Source organism: Sander lucioperca, chromosome 3 (genome assembly GCF_008315115.2).
Source record: "Sander lucioperca isolate FBNREF2018 chromosome 3, SLUC_FBN_1.2, whole genome shotgun sequence".
Classification (NCBI taxonomy): domain Eukaryota; kingdom Metazoa; phylum Chordata; class Actinopteri; order Perciformes; family Percidae; genus Sander; species Sander lucioperca.
In genome coordinates this window covers 8976909-9002295 of record NC_050175.1, presented here as the reverse complement: position 1 = coordinate 9002295, position 25387 = coordinate 8976909, and the positions used below count along the sequence as shown (strand labels likewise).

Sequence of the window (25387 nt, the reverse complement as noted above, 5' to 3'; positions counted from 1 at the left end):
TTAATAATAATAATAAATGATTAGGCAACTACAACGCTAAAGCCTTGGGAAAGCTTGTTGTCATGGTTTAAACAGGAAATATTAACTGTCCAAAAACACTGCAGGAGACTTTTTTTGCTTGCTAGTGTTTTTTTGTTTGATACCTGAGAAGTTTTGCTTGGAATTAAAGACACAAAAATAATCCCATAAAGGTCTGAAACTCCAAAGTGGCAACTGGACCAGTGGTTAGGGATAGATGATTTGAATATAATACATTTAATTTCATTGTCTGTGAACCATAAATATCTGTACAAAATTGTGTACCAATCCAATCACAGGACAAGTGACCGTCTGACTCTGTGACACATTAAATAGCAAACCATCCAATAGTTGTTTAGATATTTCTGTCTGGACCAGATCGGTGGACCGACCAACAAACCAACATTGCCACCCTAAAGATCCGGCCGCCAGAATGGGTTAACCCATAACGACATAACTGAACCATTCACCTGAACCAGGGAGCCACTCCCTGTTTGTCCCCTGCCTTGTTTTGTCAGTCTACAGAGAATACGTACACTGGTACAGAAGGAGATCTCTGAAGCAGTGGAATGAATTTGACCATTTGGAAAATTACCACAGAGGAAAATCCAAACAAAGTTTCCAGACGAACATTAATCCTGTTACGGTTCTGGACGCGTTGTGGATTTATACCTGAAAACCACCTGCATTAAGGTAATTCATCAGCACTGTCTGCCAGGAAAAGAGTGGCTCCCCTTGACTATTTAGAATAAGTTGCATTTTTCTACCTTAAATACTTTACATAAAATAGTTCCCTTTTTGTTTCTTCCTTTAACAACACAATTATTTACCTCATTGTCATCAATGGCACATCCCTTTTTCCTTCAATTGTGCTTTTTTAAAAAAAAATGAAAAGTTGAAACGTTTTAAGTTAATTAGGAATGAGAAATTTGCTGGTGATGTATGAAAAAAGGATATAGAAGAGTTTGATTTACTCACCTGCCTGTCAACCAAGATGGAAAGTTTCCTAAATCATTCCCTATTTACTACCAAATTTACTCTCTGCCATTTAATGTGAGTTTTAGAATTCTGCAATGTTTGCATGATTTAGTGTGGTAAAAGTTCTCACAATGGAATAAATTGTGTCCATGTACGCTGCTTTTTGCTAACAATGTCACAATGTGATGTGGCACATTTCATAAGATGCAAACATGTCATTCATGGAAGCTCATACCTAACTACCTGTCAGTGATTACACAACATGACAGAGATTAGGAGTGGCAACTATGTTGATTAAGAGAAGGAGGGAGTGATATTGAGGATGCCCTTTGTGTGGTTCTGTAAGAACCTGAATAACAAGTTTCTTTTGTCATCACTAAGCAATGGTGTGACAGCAAGTAAAATAATATTGACATCCTTCTTTTGTGTTGGTTTTACTGCAGCGTAAACTGTTTTTTTCTTCAAGGTGTAATCTCATCCACCAGCCAACAGATACCTTCACCTCCTGTGAATTTGTTTGCTGGGTAAAAAAAAAAAAAGGCAGCAGTTTTTCCACAGCTATGAGGTATATGTATGTCTCTCATCTTCTAGGGTTCTCTTTTGATATTTGGTAATGTCATTCTTGACAATTAATGAACACATATTGAATACTATATGTGTAAATATAGGCAAGGCAACTGAGAAAAAAACAAACATTTGAATTAAAGGATCAGTTCCCCCAATGGTGATCTGATCTTATTGATCTGTTTCCCTGTGGTAAGATGTACAATTACGAGGTCTGTGGACTATCCAGAGTGACAGGGGACATTGTTTCTGGACATGCAGCATTTTTTAATTTAAGTTTTGAATGCTCTTTATCTATCGGTATGATACCACCAGGTTTCCCCACAGTTTTATTTTGAAATTGGTGAATTGGATGAGGAGATAATTAAAACTATAGAATTGCCCTCCTACAAAACATGGAAGGTTTACTCTAAAAGAAGAGTTTTAAGGCAAATGTCTTTCAGTTACAGTAAATTAAAGACCAGAATTGCTCACACAACTTAACGCTCTTGTTTTTGTTTGCTTGTTTTTGCATCGTTTCAGTAGGCTCAGGGAAAAAAGTGTTGGAATCTTCTGCTGTCTTGTGTTGCTCGTTGTCAGCTTCACTTCCTTATATTTAAGGTGAGTAAACAAAGTCAGCATGAAGGCTCTTGAAGCGCTACAAGCGCACATACGAGCCAATCTAATGTATTGGCAATAGTCATTTCAAAATGATTTTATTCCAGTGTCATAATGGAATTTTTTCAATACTAGATATGTAGCGAGCCTCGTCCCTGTGGCCAGTGAGGGAAATCTGAGCATCAATTTAGATGACACGCTCAACTTTGGGTAAGAGATCTGACACTTTAGTTTGGCTGCATAGGCTCTGGATCTGAACTGAATAGCCCAATACACAGGAATGACAAAAGTTATATAATTTGTCCCAGTAAAATGATGTGTGAATAATGTTATTGTGGATATCTGAAATGTTCTTCTTGACTAGTAAGAATTGAATTACAGATATCTAACCTACATCCTGGTCTATACAATTCAATTAAATTCAATTTTATTTATAGTGTCAAATCATAACAGGAGTCAGCTCAGGACACTTTACCGAAAGAGAAGGTATAGACCACACTATATTTTACAGAGATCCATCAATTCCACCAATATACACATGCCCTTTGCACATACTAGCCTATATGTTTTTGCACATTCTGCACCAAACAATTCAGCCTCTTTTTTCTTCTGTTAAACAGCTATTTTGTATATATTTGTTTCTGTATTGTTTACTTCATATTAATATGTTTGTTTATGTATCAACCACCAAGGCAAATTCATTTTAAGTGTTACTTACTTGGCAATAAATCCCTTTCTTATTATGATTCTGATCTGCAATTAAAAATCCAGTCTGGCTATTCTACATGTTACAACTTCCACTTATAGGCTACTTCATAAGAATTGAAAGACATCTTGAATTTTTTCATTCATTCTTCACACTGCGAGCGGGCACACGCACCACTTGGCGGAAGTAGGGAGAGAAAGAAAAAAAGAGACTGCGCCGCACGCACACAGCTCTTTTGTCTTTCGTCAAGAATGAGTCATTCATACATTTTTAACATATTTTATTCGTGACTAACGTAGTAACTTGGAAGTTGGAACAAATAAATAAAATAAGTCCTCCAGAGGCCAGCCTCTGTTTCACCTCCTTAATTTAAGACTTTTTAAGAGCCCGCGGAAAACCTGTTTTAGAGCTCTGTGGAAATGCCAGCCCATACAATATTAATCTTTCTTTCTTTGTTCTCACAATCATTTCAATATTACTGTTAGGAAAAGAAACAGAATAACTAGAAAACAGACGTGTTGCTCTTGCTACACTTCCAAGATGTCGTCAACTTGTAAGTGAAAAGATGAAGATGATGATGCTAGGCATTTTCATTTATATTTAAAAGAAATACATCTTGTGTCAGACTACATCCCCTCCTAGGAAAACGTAGGCCCAATTTTGTTTTAACATTACATGCAGTAAACTATTACAGTGTGATTATATTGGCACATAGAGTTTAGTCATTATTTATTTTATAACACCCTTATCAGTTTTAATATCTTTATTTACAGGTTGTTGAATAATATCAGTATTGTGCACTGAAGTGCAAAGTTCCTACCACACATCTGCCTTCAGACTCACAGCAGCAGTTTTTCTTTTTTTTTTTTTTACCCCATCTAGTGGTGCTGTACAGAAGAGGGCTAACTAACATTAGCAAGCTGGTTCGCTACCCCTGATTTGATTTGTCCCTTATTGGCGCAACGCATTGAATTCATAATTTAATCCATAAACTGGTAACACAAACTTCAAAATAGCAACACAAATTACACATAAATGACTTACATTTGTACAACAGGTTGCAGTTGCCCTGCTCCGCCTTTTTTATTTTAGTTTTTCCTTGAGCGCAATATATATATATATATATATATATATATATATATATATATATATAATACAGTGCTTGTTTGAGTGACCATCGCTGGGGTATTGCTAGAATGGATACATAAGAGAGTACAATAACCCTTGTTAACCTGCCGACCTTCTTGCTTGCTCTTCTGCTTAAGTTTTCTCTTACAGTCTTACAATATTTTAAATTATAATTTGTGAGGACTTAAACATTACTAAACTATTATTTCTGCATTTAAATATTTGTTAGATTTTTATTAGAATGCAGGTCTACAGGTCTTCTGAACAAAGACTACCTCGGCAATAAATGGCAACATTAGATCATGTTAAACTCCTTCAGTATCAAAAGGTCTTTTTCCGGGAATAATTTCAAATCAAATGTCAATAAACCAAAAATATTAAATGATACAAAAATGATGTTAGTTTCATCATTATTATGGTGGAACCTACAATAATACACGTTTGACAAGGTAATTATGGCACAACTGCTACAAATTCCTTTTACACTTAATGTTTCATTACTTGCTTGCTCATAATTGTGAAAACAATGTAAATCTCCTCTTCATATGGCTGTTTAACATAACGTTTGTTTTCATCTTCCGTTTCAGGGCCAGACAGGTGGTTGAAACACGCACATCTTGGAAAGCTCCTATCATCTGGGAGGGGATGTTTGACCCCAAACTTTACGACCAAAAGCACATCCAAAAAAAATCATCTGTGGGCCTCACCGTGTTTGCTGTTGGAAGGCTAGTTTCTCTGTAATCACTGTACCAGCGCTTAAATACCAGCAGTTCAGTCTGAATCTGGTAGCACTTTGCCAAAAGATTTGGTATTATTTGAAGAAATAAATCAAGATACCTTTCCTGAATCCTATCTGAGCGAGATACAATTAGTTTGGTTACATCTATATATAAAACTGTGTTGCAGTATAAGGACAGAATAACATTTACAGTAATCCAAATTTAAAGACACACAATAGTCTTTTCTTTCCTAGGATGGTAGAAGAGGAGGTATGCTTATTTTTTACTTCAGTTGTGTTCATATGGCTCCACCGGTCCATATGTCATCCCTCTTTTTTCCTATTTTTCACATGAAAGTGTGCAACGACTTTCTAACAATGTTGGTGAACACCTGCATATGTAAAAGCCATCACACAAATGTACCGCACATTAGGGCTGCACAATATGTTATTGTTTGTGGTCATCGCGATATCAACTGGTGCAATATACTGCACACATTGCGAAAGGCACTCCGAGATTGTCTGTGTTAGTTGAACAAAAAATATTAGTAGAAAACAGTACATTCAAATGTAAGTGTCATTCTTTTTTAGTGGTGCAGACTGACTCAGTTCTGCATTTCCGCTGCTTTCAGTTCAACTGAGCACACTTTAATATCTGTTTATTTATCACAAGAAATATAACGTTATTGAGATATTCAACAATATTATCGCATATTTTCCTCATATCGTGCGGCCCTACTGCACATGACAGCAGACCTGCAGGGTTAGAGTAATGGGGACAACTGAGCTTGGATTTAAACACAAAATAATGACTCCAGTGTTAAAACAGGCTAAAAAGTCAGAAAATGTGATAATAGTTGTCTTGGATAATGAAATAAACAACATAATAGTATGGGAATGGTTTTGTTGTGTTTTGTTTTCCCTCATCATGAGTTATGAGCAACGTCAATTGTTTTTTCTCTCTCTTTCTCTACCGAAGGTACCTGGATGCCTACCTGAAGACTTTCCTTACCTCTGCAGAACAACATTTCATGTTGGGATTACAAGTGACATATTACGTGTTCACCGATCAACCAGACAAGGTACCACACCTCGAGCTCGGTCCTCAGCGAAGCCTGAAGGTTATCCAGGTGGAAAAGCACTCCAGGTGGCAGGACATCTCTATGATGCGCATGAAAACAATATCAGATACCATAGAATCAGAGATTCGTCACCACTGCAATTATGTCTTCTGCTTTGATGTGGATCAGGAGTTTAAGGGAAGATTTGGCTCAGAGGCTCTGGGGGATTCTGTAGCTCAGATACATGCTGGCTTTTACAAAGCTCCACAGCAAAGCCTCACCTATGACAGAAACCCCAAATCCAAAGCCTTCATGGAATGCGGAGATTACTACTACCACGCTGCTCTCTTTGGAGGCCTGTGTGAACATGTGAAGAATTTGGCAGATTACTGCTTTCTGGGTATCATGGAGGACAAACTAAATAATGTGGAGGCTCTGTGGCACGATGAGAGTCATCTAAACAAGTACTTTTGGCTTCACAAACCAACCAGGTTGCTCTCCCCCGAGTACTGCTGGGACCGGGTTCCCAACAAGGACATACAAGTCATCCGCCTAATATGGGCACCAAAACATTATGACACACTTCGTACTAAGTAGAGTGGCTAGAAGAGCAAGAAATAACGCAGTGCAAGATTGTTTACTGAAAGGCTTTGTATTGGACTCTTACTTAGAAAAGAAATAGCAGAATTAACCTTTCTATTTGCCTTTGTTGAAAATCCAACTCAGGTAAATCTTAATTGTCTTTGTCAAGAATGTGTTGAGAGGATTATGTTGACAAAAAGGTTTGATACCAAATCTGCGTTACTTAATATATTAAAGATGTCTTCAATTCATATTTTTATACAAAGAAATTCTGACCTGCATCTTTTGACTTTCTGAGGGAATTTGTCATGGTTGTGTGTATTTTGTGTTTGGGTGTTTTTTCATTTCTCCCCTCCTCCCTTTTTTGTTGGTTGTTCTTTCCTGGCAGGGCTGAGCTGGCTTCTTTACGAGGCAGCTCTACCAAGAAAATCCAAAGACTGTATGGAGCTAGAACCTACACTGTAAGAAATGATTCTGTGGTCATGTAGATTTGAATTAATGTATTAGGAAAAATATATTCAATATGATTGTGTTTTTGATTTTGAGGCAAATATTTAATTACATTTCAAATAAAAATGTTTGGAATAAAATCCAACCATATAATAAAACATAAGCATTATATTTATCTAATCCCAAATAGAGAGAATATTGAGTTAATTCAAATCAATGTAATCAGGCTAATTTAAATTGAAAAGCACTTCCTGTCAACCTAGCTAGCTAACAGCCATAATGTTACCCAGCATGCCGTTCGGCTGTGTAAATTTGTAGGCTAAATGTAAAATTATTAGTGTTAGAAATTTTTAAAGTCACAAATAGTTGTGTGCTATGGTGTTTTATCCTATTAAAGAGAGTTAGTTGTGGGTTATTAATTGTCGTTGTAAATTTACAACCATGAGTGAGAAGGGTACGAAGTTAACACGGCTGAAGTCACTCACAGATCAATTCGGCCGTAGCGTTCTCTGCGGCATTATACCGGTATTACGGTATATGAAAAATTCATATCATATGGGAAATTAATACCTGTATACCGGTATACTGCCCAGCACTACTACAATGAGTCGAAAGCACAAAAGTGAATTGCTAATAAAATTCTTATTTGAGTATTTGTTAAGTTCTGTACTTTCTGGGCCATAGACTAGTTATTCCTAAGAAAGAATATTTAGATTTAATTCATTGCATTGATTAAATTGAAATCAATGTGCAGATTAATGTAGATGATTATTACTCAATTATATATCATTGATATGTAGAATTAAATTAATTTTTATTAGTACTATTTACACATTAGGGAGTTTATCTTTTTCAAATTCAACATATTCAAATTTCTTTTTGCATCGTTTTTTATTTGCAGTGCGTTTATGTATTTGGTTGTGTTGTGGTATTTGCAGCGCGTTTGCTGAATGCTGCACATATGTTGTCAAATTAATGAAGTTGTTTTCTTAATTTGCTTGTGTTTTATTTGCGTGTGTTTTCTTAAGTTGCAGGGCGGCGTCTGCCCCTGTCGGCCACCGTATAGAACAGTGACAGTAACCTGTGGTATTGAAAATAAAAATTGGCATTGAAACAACAAATATTGGCACTGAAAAATGTTGAACTGAAATATAAAACACAATCATCAAAAAGTTGTAATCTCACAATCCTATTATTTCAATTTGACATTTTTTGCATTATGATAGGAAACAGCACAGCTTACATTAAAAGTTAACACTAAACCAGCCCGCTTCTATATGAAAAAAATGGCAGAGATAAACAGACTTTGAACACAGGTGAACTTGTGGACAGAGGTGTCAAAAGTATTCACATTCATTACTCAGGTAGAAGTATAGATACTAGGGTTTAAATAGACTTCTGTAGAAGTTGAAGTATCAACTCGAGCTTTTTACTCAAGTAAAAGTATAAAAGTACTGGTTTCAAAACTACTTAAAGTATAAAAGTAAAAGTAATGTAAGGGGAAAAAAAAATGTCAATATGCCTTTTCATAGCCTATTAGACGGCGAGTTTTGGAAACAATTAGCTTGTGGTACTTGGGTGCGCAGAGCTTGCAGCCCATTCAAAAGGAGTTGCTTTTGCATCCAACCATTTCTAAAAATGTTTCCAGCTACGGCCAGGGATGTAGAAGGGTTGGCTGGTCTTCCTGGCTACCAACCTCCTCGCTCGTACTTGGTCGGGACGTTTCGCTCAAGTTCTCTTGAGTCTCTGCCACGGACATCGTCGTACTAGTACTAGGCTACATACGTCTGCTATTGATGACGTCTGACATGATTTGTGTCATGGTCAGGTGCAATGGATCGCGTACAAACCAATAGGGTGTCGGAATGGTATATGTTCATACTTTTCATCCAACCACAATCAAATTCACTCTATCTGGATGGCGCGATTTATCTGGATATTTATTTATTTTTTTAATGATGACAAGCTGGAATGAAAACAAGCCGAACTGAAATAGGAGTAACGAGGCTATTTTTTTAAATGTAAGGAGTAGAAAGTACAGATAATTGGGTGAAAATGTAAGGAGTAGAAGTAAAAAATCTGCTGTAAAATAATTACTCCAGTAAAGTATAGATACCCAAAATTTCTACTTAAGTAAGGTAACAAAGTATTTGTACTTCGTTGGTCCGTGCATCATCCGATCATTTGTTTTTGTTTTCACATATGAAAACGAAAAAACGAAATTATGACTTGATTTTTGGTTTTCCCGTTCTTGCACAGAAATCAGAAAAACCACTTGATATTCTGATGTTCCACTGTGGGTGGTGCTAAATCTGATTGACAGGATATGCATTCATTGTTTTTCAAATTAAGAGTTTACCCACACTGTATTTGTTAGCCTGTAAAATGAATAGTCTATATGTAAAATTAATAGGTCTATATGCATGCTTTTTGTCACCCAATTATTTGGCTTAACTCACTGAAAAAAATCTATTGAAATAGCCTAAATGTAAACATGTTCACGCATTGACAGACAAACGGCACGATCTGTTTTTGTAGGAGAGGGGAAGACCCATCTCATCGTTTAATCTTGTTGTGTTCAAAGTCATGTTAAACCATTTTTTGTTCCCAGTCAAAAATAGATAATACTTTAGTCCTGCTATATACATACATACATATATAGCTATATATACTCCGCTATGTCGCATTAGCATACAGCTACATAATAATTATACTAGAGGATGCTAACGTTAGATTGTAGTGGAACGAAGCAGCACTTTCTAAGGTCAAAAATCGCAGATAAAGGGTTCTGAACCAAACACTACACAATCGGACATGTTTCAGCAGGAATGTGACCCGGAATTGGGGAGAATTTAACAACAGTGGCAGCTAAGATGACATGTTTACTGCCGTTAGCATGTAGCTACTATAATGTTTACTGCCGTTAGCATGTAGCTACTATAGTGGTATACAGCAGTGGTGGCTGGAAGAGCTGTCATCCCGTCTTCGAAAGGACACTTATGTACGTTTACACTTCATCGCATTAATAATATACAGTCTATAGTTATTACTCTTGATTGTTTGTATGACTATTGTAAAATAAAGATTTAATACAAAAAAAAAGTTGTGATGTTTGGTCGCTGTTGGTCGTCAAGTGTTTCAACGCATGCGTGGTACAAATCGCTCAGGGACTGAGCCCTGTTCCACGCGAGCCCAACACAGTCCAACTTTTTCCTGAATGCAGATACTTTATCATGTACCAAAAAGACATGGCACTCCTTTCCATAGATCATTTTATTATTTTTTTTAAATATTTCCCTGCTTTTTTCACGCCTACTACTCTAACCTTTTCTCAGAGTCTCTCTCTTTTTCCAAAGTGACAGATAAAATCTCTTACTTTTGACCCAAACAGGTGTTACTTTATGTGAATGTATACATTTTTAAATGGTTTCTTAAAAATGTCCTTGGTAACTTTGGCCCAAAGTAATCTGTGATAAACAGTATACTATGTTTCATCTGATTATTTATTATCGTCAAAATAATCCAGCATTTATGTTAGTACTCGATCGAATTCAAGATGTATAAGCTCAGATCAATGAGGCATACAGGCCATAAATAACAAATAGACAAAAAAAATGGTATTATTCATAAGAATTTAAGTTAATAAAAACACCTAAAACAAAGAATTAATGTATTATTTAAATTTGTATGGCTGTAACACTATTACTTCAAACCTCTTATATTGACTTTTGATCTCTTATATTGTCCATATTTAATGCTGGTCTCTAGACTTTATCCTTGCACTATTGGACCTATTTGCACTACCACCATGACGCACAATCTCATACTGAATCACAGGGTCAGTCCTTGTCCTGTCACTGCAAGCGTCTCATACTTATACATCCCTTTTTTATTTTTTTATTTATTTAGTATTATTATTATTATTATTATTTTTTTTTAGTATTTAGTATTTTTTCTTTTATTGTCCATGCTATTCATGTGAATTTGCTTTTTTTTATGATCCTGTTTATGATGTATGTGTATGTTGTGTGTGATGTCTTAAGCTATTGGGACTATTTGGTCTATGGTCCGTGTATCATAAAGTCTAGAGACCAGCATTAAATATGGACAATATAAGAGATCAAAAGTCAATATAAGAGGTTTGAAGTAATAGTGTTACAGCCATTGTTCAAATATTAAGTTATGTTAGACCTCAGTCCAGGCTGGCGGGTGGAGGGAGGGAGGGATTGTGCATATATGGGCTAATATAGCCAGTTAACAGTGTAAACTGTGTAAACAGTGTAAACAGTATACAGTGGGCCAGTGGACAGTCAGTACATAACTGTTATTATAGGAGGTAGTGGAAGTGGTGGAGAGGGAGGAGAGGCAGACAGACTATGCAAAGAAGTCTCTCTCTCCTCTTCTCTTAGTGAAGCATTGTAGAGTTGTAAGGCCCTGGGGACAAATTACTTTCTCAGTCTGTCATGACTGACAAAATGACCGTTCCATTAATACTCATCATACAAATTTAAATAATACATTAATTCTTTGTTTTAGGTGTTTTTATTAACTTAAATTCTTATGAATAATACCATTTTTTTTGTCTATTTGTTATTTATGGCCTGTATGCCTCATTGATCTGAGCTTATACATCTTGAATTCGATCGAGTACTAACATAAATGCTGGATTATTTTGACGATAATAAATAATCAGATGAAACATAGTATACTGTTTATCACAGATTACTTTGGGCCAAAGTTACCAAGGACATTTTTAAGAAACCATTTAAAAATGTATACATTCACATAAAGTAACACCTGTTTGGGTCAAAAGTAAGAGATTTTATCTGTCACTTTGGAAAAAGAGAGACTCTGAGAAAAGGTTAGAGTAGGAGGCGTGAAAAAAGCAGGGAAATATTTAACAAATATTAAAAATAATAAAATGATCTATGGAAAGGAGTGCCATGTCTTTTTGGTACATGATAAAGTATCTGCATTCAGGAAAAAGTTGGACTGTGTTGGGCTCGCGTGGAACAGGGCTCAGTCCCTGAGCGATTTGTGCCACGCATGCGTTGAAACACTTGACGACCAACAGCGACCAAACATCACAACTTTTTTTTTGTATTAAATCTTTATTATACAATAGTCATACAAACAATCAAGAGTAATAACTATAGACTGTATATTATTAATGCGATGAAGTGTAAACGTACATAAGTGTCCTTTCGAAGACGGGATGACAGCTCTTCCAGCCACCACTGCTGTATACCACTATAGTAGCTACATGCTAACGGCAGTAAACATTATAGTAGCTACATGCTAACGGCAGTAAACATGTCATCTTAGCTGCCACTGTTGTTAAATTCTCCCCAATTCCGGGTCACATTCCTGCTGAAACATGTCCGATTGTGTAGTGTTTGGTTCAGAACCCTTTATCTGCGATTTTTGACCTTAGAAAGTGCTGCTTCGTTCCACTACAATCTAACGTTAGCATCCTCTAGTATAATTATTATGTAGCTGTATGCTAACGCGACATAGCGGAGTATATAGCTATATATGTATGTATATAGCAGGACTAAAGTACTATCTATTTTTGACTGGGAACAAAAATGGTTTAACATGACTTTGAACACAACAGGATTAAACGATGAGATGGGTCTTCCCCTCTCCTACAAAAAGGCTGATAACATTGCAAATGTGTTTTAAATGAAGTCTGTTACTAAGGGCAATACATACAATGCTGTACATTTCTATAGTTGACCAATGCACCTTGAATTATTTTAGTTGATACATTTTTTTTAATTCTTTAACAATAAGGATCATGTTTGTTCCACTTCCATGTGCATGGTATTTGGCATTCTTAGCACACAAATTGTGTTGTCCAGTAAACTGGGACTATAATTTGGGAGGATTGTACAATTTGAAGAACATTTCCTAATTGTACAATCCTCCCAAATTATAGTCTTAGTTCACTGGACCAGTAACTATCTAGTGATGTAGGCTACTGTACATTCATGTAACAACAGGGGAGAGGACACCCCAAAGGTTTTTGACCTTATATTTAGCTGGGGGGGGGGAAATAACTGATGAATATACTCTGTTCCATTCATGTTTACAGTGTGCATGGAATTTATCACTTAATTATCTTTATAGTTTCTAGATTAGAGTCCAATTTCTTCAGTGTCTTTATTTTCTATGTCCACAAGGGAGCAAGGAATATAATATGTAGAGAAGAAACTCGTCCTCTATAAAAAATAAAAAAAACGCGAGAAAAAGCGTGGCAGATAATAGCGCACCGACTGAATGATAGTCTAAAAGTAGGCCTATACATTGATGAACTAGGCTACTACTCTTAACTGAAACCATTCAATGAGTCCCTTGTCATTTACAAAAGCAAACAGTTGTACACTTTGCATTAAAAGCGAGCAGTGGAAGTTAATATGACTTAGGAAATTTATATTTTAGCCCATGAGAGAGAGGGAGGAACAGTGAAAGAGATATTTACGCATCATAGCATTGTAGAAAATTGATCTTCATGGTAGGCTAAATTTCCTGAGTAACATTATCTTCTGCTTACTTTTAAGGCAAATAGTACAACTGTTAATTTGTGCAAATGATTAGTAACCTAATCCTTGAATGGAATGATTATGACGGTTTCAAGCAGTGGTCAGTTAATGTATATTTTTAGGCTACTTACACATTCAGTCGGTCCGTGATCGTCTGCCACTCTTTCTCTCACTGTTTCATTACAGCGGCCGTGTTTCTTTTCTTTTTATACAAAAATGTGTTTCACATCATCATACTTCCACAAGAAGCTGCTGCTCACTCTGTATAAAGTATGTACAATGCGTATTCTCCATTTTGGCATCAGTAAATCTGTGATCGACCTCGCGGTCTTTTGAGGAAAGCCGTGGACGCGCATCTATCTGAATTACTTCAGCCTGGCTCAACCTAGTCGCTCCTCCTCAGCCTGGCTTGGCCTTCGTGAAACGCACCAAGTCAGGCTGCACAGATTAGACTAGGTCAAGCCTCGCTTTATCAGTTATCCTGGATTTATATATTCTGCTTTTGTGAAACAGGCCCCAGGAAAGGACACGGATAATGTGTTGTTGTTTTTTTATACATAGGCCTATTTATGAATAATTTGAAACATGTTATGTCTGTGTATGTTTCTCAGCAGAGGCGTTTGTCCACAATAAACAGTTTATTGTCATTGAAATATGTTCAGTGAACCAAATTCGCCTACATCAAACGTCAGTTGTCAACAACGCGTCACCAACTGGGAAACTCGGTTAGCAAAATCTGGGGCCTGTTTCACAAAAGCAGAATATATAAATCCAGGATAACTGATAAAGCGAGGCTTGACCTAGTCTAATCTGTGCAGCCTGACTTGGTGCGTTTCACGAAGGCCAAGCCAGGCTGAGGAGGAGCGACTAGGTCGAGCCAGGCTGAAGTAATTCAGATAGATGCGCGTCCACGGCTTTCCTCAAAAGACCGCGAGGTCGATTAGAGAAAGAGTGGCAGACGATCACGGACCGACTGAATGTGTAAGCAGCCTAAAAATATACATTAACTGACCACTGCTCTGAACTGAAACCGTCATAATCATACCAATCAAGCATTAGGCTACTAATCATTTGCACAAATTAACAGTTGTACTCTTTGCCTTAAAAGTAAGCAGAAGATAATGTTACTCAGAAAATTTACCATGAAGATCAATTTTCTACAACGCTAGAATATGATGCGTAAATATCTCTTTCACTCTGTTCCTCCCTCTCTCTCATGGGCTAAAATATACATTTCCTAAGTCATATTAACTTCCACTGCTCGCTTTTAATGCAAAGTGTACAACTGTTCGTTTTTGCAGATGACAGTGACTCACTGAATGGTTTCAGTTAAGAGCAGTAGTTCATAAATGTATATTTTTAGACTATCATTCAGTCGGTCCGCTAGTATCAGCCATGCTTTTTCTCGCGTTTCCTTCTCTACATATTATATGCCTTGCACCCTTGTATATATGGACATAGAAAATAAAGACACTGAAGAAATTGGACTCTAAAATCTAGAAACTATAAAGATAATTAAATGATACATTCCATGCACACTGTAAACATGAATGGAACAGAGTATATTCATCAGTTATTTCCCCCCCCAGCTAAATATAAGGTCAAAAACCATTGAGGTGTCCTCTCCCTGTTGTTACATGAATGTACAGTAGCCTACATCACTAGATAGTTACTGGTCCAGTGAACTAAGACTATACTTTGGGAGGATTGTACAATTAGGATATGTTCTTCAAATTGTACAATCCTCCCAAATTATAGTCCCAGTTTATTGGACAACACACTTTGGGTGCTAAGAATGCCAAATACCATGCACATGGAAGAGGAACAAACATGATCCTTATTATTAAAGAATTAAAAAAAAAAATTAATTAACTAAAATAATTCGAGGTGCATTGGTCAACTCTAGAAATGTACAGCATTGTATGTATTGCCCTTAGTAACAGACTTCATTTAAAACACATTTGAAATTGTATCTAATTATCTCAACAACTGCCATAATATATTCATCAAACTTCTAACAACAATATGAACAGCAGTCTTCATACAGCAATTTAACAGTAACAATGACTGTCACATGAATAATTATAATTTAAAACTTTAAATAATAACAGTACTTAAATGAACAGCATTATGCACCTGTTGTATTTTAATACAGGCTGATAACAATAGGGTAAAACCACTGCTGGGTGATCAGAAAAGGCTCCAGGATTAAATAAATCCTGAATGTTAGCCTGGTCGGGAGCAGGCTAGCTGCACAGAATAAATCTCCATGGTGATTTATGTGCCTCCACTTTCGTGAAACCGAGTCAAGGTTTAAATCATCCAGGATAACTGATAAATCCCGGCTTAATCCCTTATCTTGGTTTTGTGAAACATGCCCCTGGTCCGAGTTTCCGAGTTTTCACCTCTGATTCCCGCAGGAAGGGACGTGAATGATGACGTTTTCACTCGGAAAACGTTTTTCCGATGTCCATGAACGCACGGTATCACTCTGCTGACTGCGGCATCCGTGCGACGCACGCTGTTACGTGATATGACCGGCTGACTGCTGAGGGGAAGTGGAACTACTAATAACACGCAGCAGTGAGAGGCGTCGTCCATCTTTACCCCTACCTGTGATAAGTGTGACACGTGGAGGGAGATCTCTGCGGCAGTAGAGTAACTTTTTATTAATCCTGTTAATGCCCTGGCGTGCTTTGCATTTAAACCCGAAAAAAACAAACAATCCGCACGCAGGTAAGTCATCATCAGCACCAGTGTCTCTGGTAGAAAAAAACGGAGGCTCTCTTATAATAAGTTTGTTTCTCTATAACCTCCAAAGGGAGTTTTGTTTCTCCCTGTAAACAACGCACATTTGAATTCATTGTCAACTTTTGTTTTTGTTTTAAATGGATAATTTTAAAACGAATTGGTCATGTGTTCTACTCATGAAATCAATAAAAGCACAGCCCAAGTGTGATTTTTGGTGTGCACCTCAAACAACTTGAGTTTTTCCTCTGTCATCCTCATGTCATGTTGGCTAAAAGGGTCCGTGGGTAAAGAAAACTGGTTGGCTCTTGTTGTGTAAGGTTTCACTGCAGTATTGGTTTTTCCTTTTGTTCAAGGTGTCAGATACCTTCACCTCCTGCGAGAGTTTGTTTCCTGAAAATGCAGCGACATTTAACCAAAACCCGGTGAACTGATCTTATTTATTATTAATTTTCCTGTGGTAAGATGTATGAAACTAGGTCTGTGGACAGGGGTGGATTAATGCACAGGCTGATCTAAGCTGCTGGACAGCCCAGGGACCCAGGTTGGCCAGACTAATGTGGTTTTATTTAAATTTACTTGAGAGAAAAAAAACGTGACCCCTATTGGCTGATAAGACATTCAAAACGTTAAGCAGTTGATTGGGTAGACCACATCTACCCAATCAGCTGTCCCAACAGCTAAATCATGTGGTGAGGTTTAAGAGGCCAATTTGGTTTTCAAATCGCTGCTATCGAATGCGAAGAGGCAAACGATGACATCTGATAACAGAGAGCAAAAACTAAAAGCACAACATCTAAGGACACCAAGATCACCTAAAGAAACAAAACAGGGTGTTCTGTCCTGCTGCAGATGTTGTTTCTGTTGGTTTAGAAAACTAAAAACTGTTCGCGACTGTTCGGTATTTATGGAATGGACCACCGGAGGAAAATAGGGGAGGGCCATGTCTTTTTATTTGTTGTTGAGGGGAGGGTCATCCAACATTTTTTAGTCTGAGTGGGGGGGGGGGGGGTGGGGGGTCACCCAACTTTTTTATTCATGAAAAGAGCAAAATTTCAAAGTGGCTTGTTTGGTGCATATTTACCCATTTAGCTCTCAGTCTCGGCCCTCTAGTAGATGGTCTGACCGCATACGCGGAGTTTGCTGGGGGGGGGGGGGCGGGGCACTGCCCCCTGGTGGCTGAAACGGGTAATTGCATTGTTTAAAAAATTAGTGGAATAATTACATCTGGCATGACCAGATATTTTATAAATATCTTAAATAACACAAAACAACTAAATGGTGGTAGGTAATACATCAGATTTCATATACTGCTTTAGTAAAAAAAATATTACCTGGCTGACGATGGGAGCAGCAGGACGCAAAAAACGAAAGTTAGGCTACTGTTGCACTAGTCTGGACATCTTGCCGTGCCAACCTTGCAATAGAGGTTTCCTAAATGCCATGTATATACATGTGATGTCAGCTTACTAATTGATTTCGGGTTTTGTGTAGATTTGGACTTTTATACGTTTATTCCACTTTGTTTAAACGGCGAAGTGGAGAGGCCTCGTTCACCTGTTTGGAGCTGGCTGGTGGATGTGACGCTCGTATCAGCCTTGCTGGATACACCGTGACTCTGTTTGTGGATCTACTGATCGCTGTGGATTACTTTTTTTTCGTGTCATTGGATTACGGCAAAATACGGATCTTTTTTCTCAACGTGTCTTAACGTTTTATGGTGAGTTTGGAGAGGCATCTCAACAGACTGTAGGTCCAACACTGATTGTTCACGGTTACATTTTAGTTGAATTTAAGCGTCTGTCTATTGCGTTCCAAAACAGCCGTGCCGCGATTGGATTTCATAAGGGCGAATTGTTAAATTGTTACAATGTAACTTATAATCTGCTTTAAAAATAAACGTATGTGTTTTGGAATATAATGTTGAGCTTCGGCAGCTTTACCTATGTGCTAAAATATACAATGACGAAGCCTAGTGACAAGTCCATAGCAACCAGTGTTGAATTGGTTATATCCCAGCGTCCTTTGCTGAATGGTCTCAATGTTTTATTGTTTTATTTCATATGAATGCTAGTTTACTAGAGGAGTAACTTAGTATTTGAAGTAATGAAGTAATGCATGAAGTGTGCATGTAGTTTCCATGCTTATTGTGTTTCCACAACTATGTTAGTGAGTAAATCTACTGAAATGGCCACCACACCATAACAGAGGAGTGGGATGTGTAAGATGAGAATGCAGAGGTTAACTCCTGTATGTCATGGCTGTAAAAATCAAATGGTGTCTGTACTTCTTTGCTAAGTGCAAACTTGTACGGAAGGGGAGGGTCATGCTTCTTTTTCAAATCATTTTGGATGGTCAGAAAATTTTTTACTGACGAGGGGAGGTTTAAGTTCTTTTAGGTTAGAGTCCACCAAACTCCTCTGGTGGCCCCTTAATTAAATAACGAACAGTCCCTTACCAGCTTACAGATGCTCTGTGAATGCCTTTTTCTGTGGCATTGCTGTTTATAGTAAAGGCTCACTCAATGTGTGTGTGTGTGAGTGCATGCACGTGCGTGTGGGCCATGTAATATTCCTAGCACACAAGCATGGCACTAAATTACTTTTTTTTCGGGTAAAGAATGATGAATAAGAGTGGGCTCCACACAAAGATTAGTTTAGGGGTCCATGGCCACCTTAATACACCCCTGTTTGTGGACCAGAGTAGCTGGGTACATTGTTTCTGGACATGCAGCATTTTTCCTATTTAAGTTTTAAATGCTATGTATCTGTCGCTATAATACCACTAGGGATACTTTCTTCCGTGTGTGGGTTTTTTTTTTTTTTTTTTTTAAGAGAATAGCCCTCCTACAAAACATTGAAGCTATGTAGGTATGTTTTTAGAGTGTTTTTATTAACAGTGAATTTAACTAAATCAAAGATAGGATTTGCTCACACAACTTGACATCACTTTGTTCTTCAGCCAACAGCCACTTTAGTCTTTCTTCCCCATACTGCTTGGCCATAGCTCTGCACGCTCAATATAGCATCAAGCACTGAATGTCGTAAATAACCATATGTTGTATAGAATGAACTGAGGTCTTTTGGTTTGCTTTTGCATCGTTTCAGTGGGCTCAAGGAAATAAGTGCTGGAATTCTCTGCTTTCATGTGTTGATCATTGTCAGCTTCACTTCCTTATATTTACGGTGAGTAAACAAAGTCTTCATTATCACGCTTGAAAAGCACATGCGAGCCAATTTGATTTATTGGCAAGAGTTACTTCAATATGATTTTATTCTGGTCTCATGATGTGTAATTTTTCTATACTAGGTATTTAGCAAGCCTCATCCCTGAGGACAACCTGCTGGGGACCAGTGAGGTGACCGGTGAAGGCAACATAAGACAGAGCATCAATTTAGATGACACACTTGACTATAGGTAAGATCTGTAGGGCAGGACCCAACTATTTGACTATCCAGATTATTGTTCCTTGGGTAGGTATTCATTACATTACATGTAATTTAGCTGGCGCATTTTATCCAAAGCGACTTCCAATTAAGTGCTTTCAACCTTGATGGTACAAACTTCAGACGACAAGTAGTAAGTGCAAGTGCATTAGCTTCAAATAAGCAAAACTACAAAGAGCTATAGGAAAGTGCTGTAACATTTTATATATATAATATTATTTTTATCCAACCAATTCAGTTTTTGATTTTGGGATTTGGATATATTTTTGTGGGGGGCACAGTGTTTCACAGAACAGTGTTTCCATTTCTTAACTTCGTCTGCTGTCCTTAACAAAATTCCCTGCACATCAGAGTGATGGCTATGGGCTGAAATATGTGGCACCAGAAACTGAATTTGAATCATTCATATTTGAATTTGAATCGCTAAACTTGAATATCTGCATTGAAAAACTGAATCTGAATAGTATAATTTGAAATTGAATGTATTCGTTTGGAACTGAAGTCCAATCAAATTTGATCCTCACTGAAAATTCAACTCTCTATATATCTTCACATTCAGTTCTCACAATTCAGATTCAGATCACCAAATTCAATTTCAAGTTACTAAGACAGACATCCAGGTAGTTGGAGGATGAAGGAAGAGCAATCCAGCGCAGATCGATAGAGTTCAGTGGCGAAGATACGCCGTACTCCTCTTCGGCCAATCAGCACCTAAGTTTTGGAGTACAGAACCTGCCATGAAACGAGGAAGAAGTGCTTGCCTCGCAGAGAGAGAGAGAGAGAGAGAGAGAGAGAGAGAGAGAGAGAGAGAGAGAGAGAGAGAGAGAGAGAGAGGAGAGAGAGAGAGAGAGAGAGAGAGAGAGAGGAGAGAGAGAGAGAGAGAGAGAGAGAGAGAGAGAGAGAGAGAGAGAGAGAGAGGAGAGAGAGAGAGAGAAGAGAGAGAGAGAGAGAGAGAGAGAGAGAGGAGAGAGAGAGAGAGAGAGAGAGAGAGAGAGAGAGAGAGAGAGAGAGAGAGAGAGAGAGAGAGAGAGAGAGAGAGAGAGAGAGAGAGAGAGAGAGAGAGAGAGAGAGAGAGAGAGAGGAGAGAGAGAGAGAGAGGAAGAAGAGAGAAAGAGAGAGAGAGAGAGAGAGAGAGAGAGAGAGAGAGAGAGAGAGAGAGAGAGAGAGAGAGAGAAAAAAAACACTAGATGTCGCCTTGGCTACTGCTGTTCATTGGAACGAATGTGTCAATAGAGCTGGCATCTTGGCGTGGGGAAGCCACTGCTCTACATTGACGCTGATGTCAATGTAGGCAAAGGTCTAACGGAAATAAAATCATAAATCGTCAAAATCTCATACGATTTTCTAGTTTTTTTTTTAGTTCGTTCCAAAGGTCAGACTTGTATTTATGATCGAGTCCAGAGAAAATTTAAGCTTTTGATATTAATATAATTCATGTTCAAAATATAATGCCTAGTGCTAGTAGGCCTAGGTTTATTAGTCATACCTAATACATACCTAACCTAATACATGTTAATTAATTTAAACATTTGAATGGTATTGGTTTACTTTGTATATCAGCAAGGCTGCAATACAATGTGACGTAAGAGCCAGTCCCCTGAGTTTATACAACATGTTTCCACATTAAAACACAAAATAGTTAATTATTATTTGAGTCTGTTTTTATCAACTCTAATATCTGATCGTTTCTTACAGCGTTTATAAAAATATTAGTTAGTTTTGTTTGTGATTTAAAAGTGTAGCTTTATAATGTATAGTAACAAACAAAACAAAGACTTATTGTGTTAATACAAAGAATATTTATTATAATCAGTTCACAGATCTGAGTCCAAACAGAAACTTCACCCTTCTGAACTAAGAGTTTCTGCTTCAATGTGAAGTTTAAACAGACTGAAATGTCCAGGCTCACTCCTTCACTATTGATTCATTTATTTCTGTGTATTCATTTATCTTTATCATTTATATATGCGTGTATTTATTTATTTAACGAGACTGAAAGTCAAGTTTCGTCGTCCACAGTCCGAGTTCCGCCAGACTCCCTTTAGGAAACCTGTGATTTAAATTTCAACAGGCTGTGACGGTCCGCTCCGCTGAGTCCTGGTTCTAGTTCTGACGGGCTTCCCTTCCCTCCAGCAGGCCCAGCAGTACGGCCTGGGCCTCCAGCTGCGTGATGTCGGTTTTGGCTCCCAGGAACAGGCACTGAGCTCCAGATCCTGCAGCCGCAGACGGACTCTAATGCCCCGCTGTAGTTTCTCTCAGTCCGCCGGCCGCCGACAAACGCAGTGGAACTTCCCGCCGAAATATACGTACAGGTCGTCCTGGATTACGTGGAAGATCATCTTTATCACCACTCTGTCTTTGGCCGGTCCCATCTGGATCAGCGGGGACCGGCGCAGCAGCAAGGCGAAGCTGAGTTCCTGCCCGGGGGAAGAGACGCTGCCGCCGGCCACGGAACTCTCCGCCTCCCGCCGCCGCCGGAGGTCAGATTGCAGGTCGAAGGCAGCATAGAGTATATCATAAAACACATTTTCACCTGTGAAATGTTATCCCTTGCTGTTTTTTCATTTCTGTCGTTCGAACATTCATAAGCAGCACTACAGTTTGGCATCTTTAGCTAGTGCTGATGATCCTGCGCCACTGAACTCGCCACTGAACTCTATCGATCTGCGCTCGATTGCTCTTCCTTCATCCTCCAACTACCTGGATGTCTGTCTTAGTAACTTGAAATTGAATTTGGTGATCTGAATCTGAATTGTGAGAACTGAATGTGAAGATATATAGAGTTGAATTTTCATTGAGGATCAAATTTAGATTCAGTTTTGCAATGCAATTATTCAAATTAAACAATACAATTTCAAATTATGTGATTCAAATTCAGTTTTTTAATGCAGTTATTCAAGTTTAGCAATTCAAATTCAAATATAAATGATTCAAATTCAGTTTCTGGTGGCACATATTTCAGCCCATAGATGGCATGTGAAAAGAAACTGATCTTGTGCCTGATTGTTTAAGCATACATGTATATGTTCTGTGGTGCCTGCCAGAGGGGAGAAGTTGATACAGGTTGTTTCCAGGGTGTGATGGGTCTAAAGTTATGTTTCATGATTCCTTACAGTGGAGATGGTTCCTGAATTTATGTAGTTTCACCTGCCCTAATCTATATCCATGACGTTCCACTTCTGAGATTGCTCCGGTGCCGCAGGAAATTCTGCCAGATTTCACCCTTTTTGGCCGGATGTCCGTTACCTTCCGCTTTCTTTGTGTTGGAATTTTAAACACCAGTTGTTTTATGAGGACTATGGTTAACTGCTCCTCAGATCTCTGCAGGGTAAATCCAGACAGCTAGCTAGACTGTCTGTCCAATCTGAGTTTTCTGTTGCACGACTAAAACAACCTTTGAACGTGCACGTTTCACCAAAACAAGTTCCTTCTCAAGGCTATTTTGCAGCAGCACCGTGGCTCTAACCGGTGCATAGCGCCGCCCATGACGATTGTGATTGGTTTAAAGAAATGCCAATAAACCGTAGCATGTTTTTCTCCCATCTAGGAATACTGTGTGGACTAGCCAGACCCTCCTCTGCAGCACTGTGGAGAAAAGGTCTGGCAAAGTGAGACTACACCTGCCCTAGTTTTCCCTGATAGCACTGTAAGGCAGTCCGCTCTGAGGAGTTGGAAGCCCAGCAGGTGTACTGTACCTGGGATGGGCTTCGAAGCCAGGGCAGAAGATCTGGAAAGCAGCAGTGCAAAATCTATAAATCTCCTCCTCATATGGCTGTTCAACATATGTTTTCATCTTCCATTTCAGGGCCAGACAGGGGGTTGAAACACGCACATCTTGGAAAGCTCCTATCATCTGGGAGGGGATGTTTGACCCTGTTCTTTATGACCAAAAGCACATCCAAAACCAGTCATCTGTGGCCCTCACCGTGTTTGCTGTGGGAAAGTATGTTTCTCCATAAATACTGACTGTGATAATATCAGCACTTTAACACTAGCAGTTCACTCTGAATCTGGTAGCACTTTGCTGAAAGATTTGGTGTTATGAACCCTTTTTCCAAACCTGGGTGAAAATCAAGAAACCCTAAATCCCTGTGAACAAAAGACATTTAGGTTGGTTACAGCTGGATATCAAACTGTGGCGCGGAGTGAGAAGAGAATAACATTTAGGCTCAACCTAATGACACACATTATTTTTCCTTAGATGGTAGAAGAGAAGCTGTGGTTATTTTTCACATTTAAATTCACTCTTCCTTCAGTTGTGTTCACATGGCTCCGGCCCAAATGTCAGCCCTCTTTTTGCCTATTTTCACATCAAAGTGGGCAAAGACAATAGCTGTCTTTGAAACAGTTCCCTATCACAGAAATAGTGCACTATATACTGTAGTGTGTTCACCATTTTGTGGTGGTGTTCGATTTCTCTGCGGTTAATTTCATTCACTATATAGTCCACTATAAAATACCCAAAATGCACATGTTAAATGTTAATTTTAGTGTACATATGATGTACTCTACATTTTACTCCCGTAAACCACAATGCAACGCGTTCATGTTTTTCCAGAGGAGAAGCAGCAGCTGCACCTGCGAAAACTGAAACGGAAAAGTGGAGCAGGCTTTAGTTTCTAGCCTCACACAAACGCAACAATCTTTTCAGTGAGTGTCCAAAATCTTGTTTGGTCGTTCCCTATATAGTTCACTTTTTAATAAACGTTATATAGTGAATAGTGAGTGAGTGAATGAGGGAACTTTTGTTTTCTGAAACACTTGCACATCTACGTGAAAACCATAATGCAAACGTACCACACGTGACAGCAGGCCTACAGTATTAGAGTAATGAGGACAACAGAGGTTGGGCACTAACTAATGGATCCAATGTTTAATCAGGCTAAAAGGTCAGCAGACGTGAACACATATGTATAACATTTGTCAAATTAAAAAAAAAAAATAGTATGAGAATGTTTTGTTCTATTTCTCTACCGAAGGTACCTGGATGCCTACCTGAAGACTTTCCTTACCTCTGCAGAACGACATTTCATGTTGGGATTACAAGTGACATATTACGTGTTCACGGATCAACCAGACAAGGTACCACACCTCGAGCTCGGTCCTCAGCGAAGCCTGAAGGTTATCCAGGTGGAAAAGCACTCCAGGTGGCAGGACATCTCTATGATGCGCATGAAAACAATATCAGATACCATAGAATCAGAGATTCGTCACCACTGCAATTATGTCTTCTGCTTAGATGTGGATCAGGAGTTTAAGGGAAGATTTGGCTCAGAGGCTCTGGGGGATTCTGTAGCTTTGGTACATGCGTACTTTTACAAACTTCCAAAGGATATGTGGAGCTATGACAAAAACCCCAAATCCAAAGCCTACATGGAATACGGAGATTACTACTACCACGCTGCTCTCTTTGGAGGCCTGTGTGAACATGTGAAGAATTTGGCAGATTACTGCTTTCTGGGTATCATGGAGGACAAACTAAATGATGTGGAGGCTCTGTGGCACGATGAGAGTCATCTAAACAAGTACTTTTGGCTTCACAAACCAACCAGGTTGCTCTCCCCCGAGTACTGCTGGGACCAGAATAATATTGACAATGACATACACATCGCTCGCCTAATATGGGCAGAAAAACATTATGACACACTACGTGATCAGTAGACTGGCTACAAGATCCACAAATTGTGAGAAAAGTGTAATAGCCACCTGTCACTTTAACACTGGCTGGGTGATATGGTTGAAATCAGTGTTACAATATCAAAAAACATGTTTATGATCTGAATATACTGTACAACAAGAAATGGAAAATGTTTGTCTAAAACCTTAAAATAAAATTATAAAACTAA

The 25387-nt window shown here is 38.3% G+C and overlaps 1 protein-coding gene across 4 annotated transcripts; it reads left to right on the top strand.

Moving 5' to 3' along the window:
• The first annotated feature begins 545 nt into the window (after window positions 1-545).
• On the top strand, window positions 546-25387 carry LOC116067217 (N-acetyllactosaminide alpha-1,3-galactosyltransferase-like). Of its 4 annotated transcripts, XM_035999262.1 has the most exons (7): window positions 546-711; window positions 1482-1561; window positions 2083-2160; window positions 2293-2367; window positions 4579-4716; window positions 5689-6261; window positions 25094-25387. In XM_035999262.1, the coding sequence occupies exons 2-7, from the start codon at window positions 1557-1559 to the stop codon at window positions 25200-25202; spliced, it is 978 nt and encodes a 325-aa protein (XP_035855155.1). In that variant the 5' UTR covers window positions 546-711; window positions 1482-1556; the 3' UTR covers window positions 25203-25387. The 4 variants fall into 4 exon arrangements, with proteins under 4 accessions (XP_035855155.1, XP_031179439.1, XP_031179438.1 ...); XM_031323579.2 differs by lacking the exons at window positions 546-711; window positions 1482-1561; window positions 2083-2160; ... (1 more) ...; window positions 4579-4716; window positions 5689-6261 and adding exons at window positions 15830-16083; window positions 16452-16520; window positions 19203-19280; window positions 19405-19512; window positions 23347-23484 and having other exon boundaries at window positions 24521-25387; XM_031323578.2 differs by lacking the exons at window positions 546-711; window positions 1482-1561; window positions 2083-2160; ... (1 more) ...; window positions 4579-4716; window positions 5689-6261 and adding exons at window positions 15830-16087; window positions 16456-16520; window positions 19203-19280; window positions 19405-19512; window positions 23347-23484 and having other exon boundaries at window positions 24521-25387.

Bases quoted from the DNA above. Each gene is read 5' to 3' on its own strand.
- LOC116067217 (XM_035999260.1), top strand. From the start codon at position 16,029: ATGCCCTGGCGTGCTTTGCATTTAAACCCGAAAAAAACAAACAATCCG. The intron at 16,521-19,202 runs GTGAACTGATCT...GCATCGTTTCAG, and splicing joins CGACATTTAACCAAAACCCG to TGGGCTCAAGGAAATAAGTG. The intron at 23,485-24,520 runs GTATGTTTCTCC...TCTCTACCGAAG, and splicing joins ACCGTGTTTGCTGTGGGAAA to GTACCTGGATGCCTACCTGA.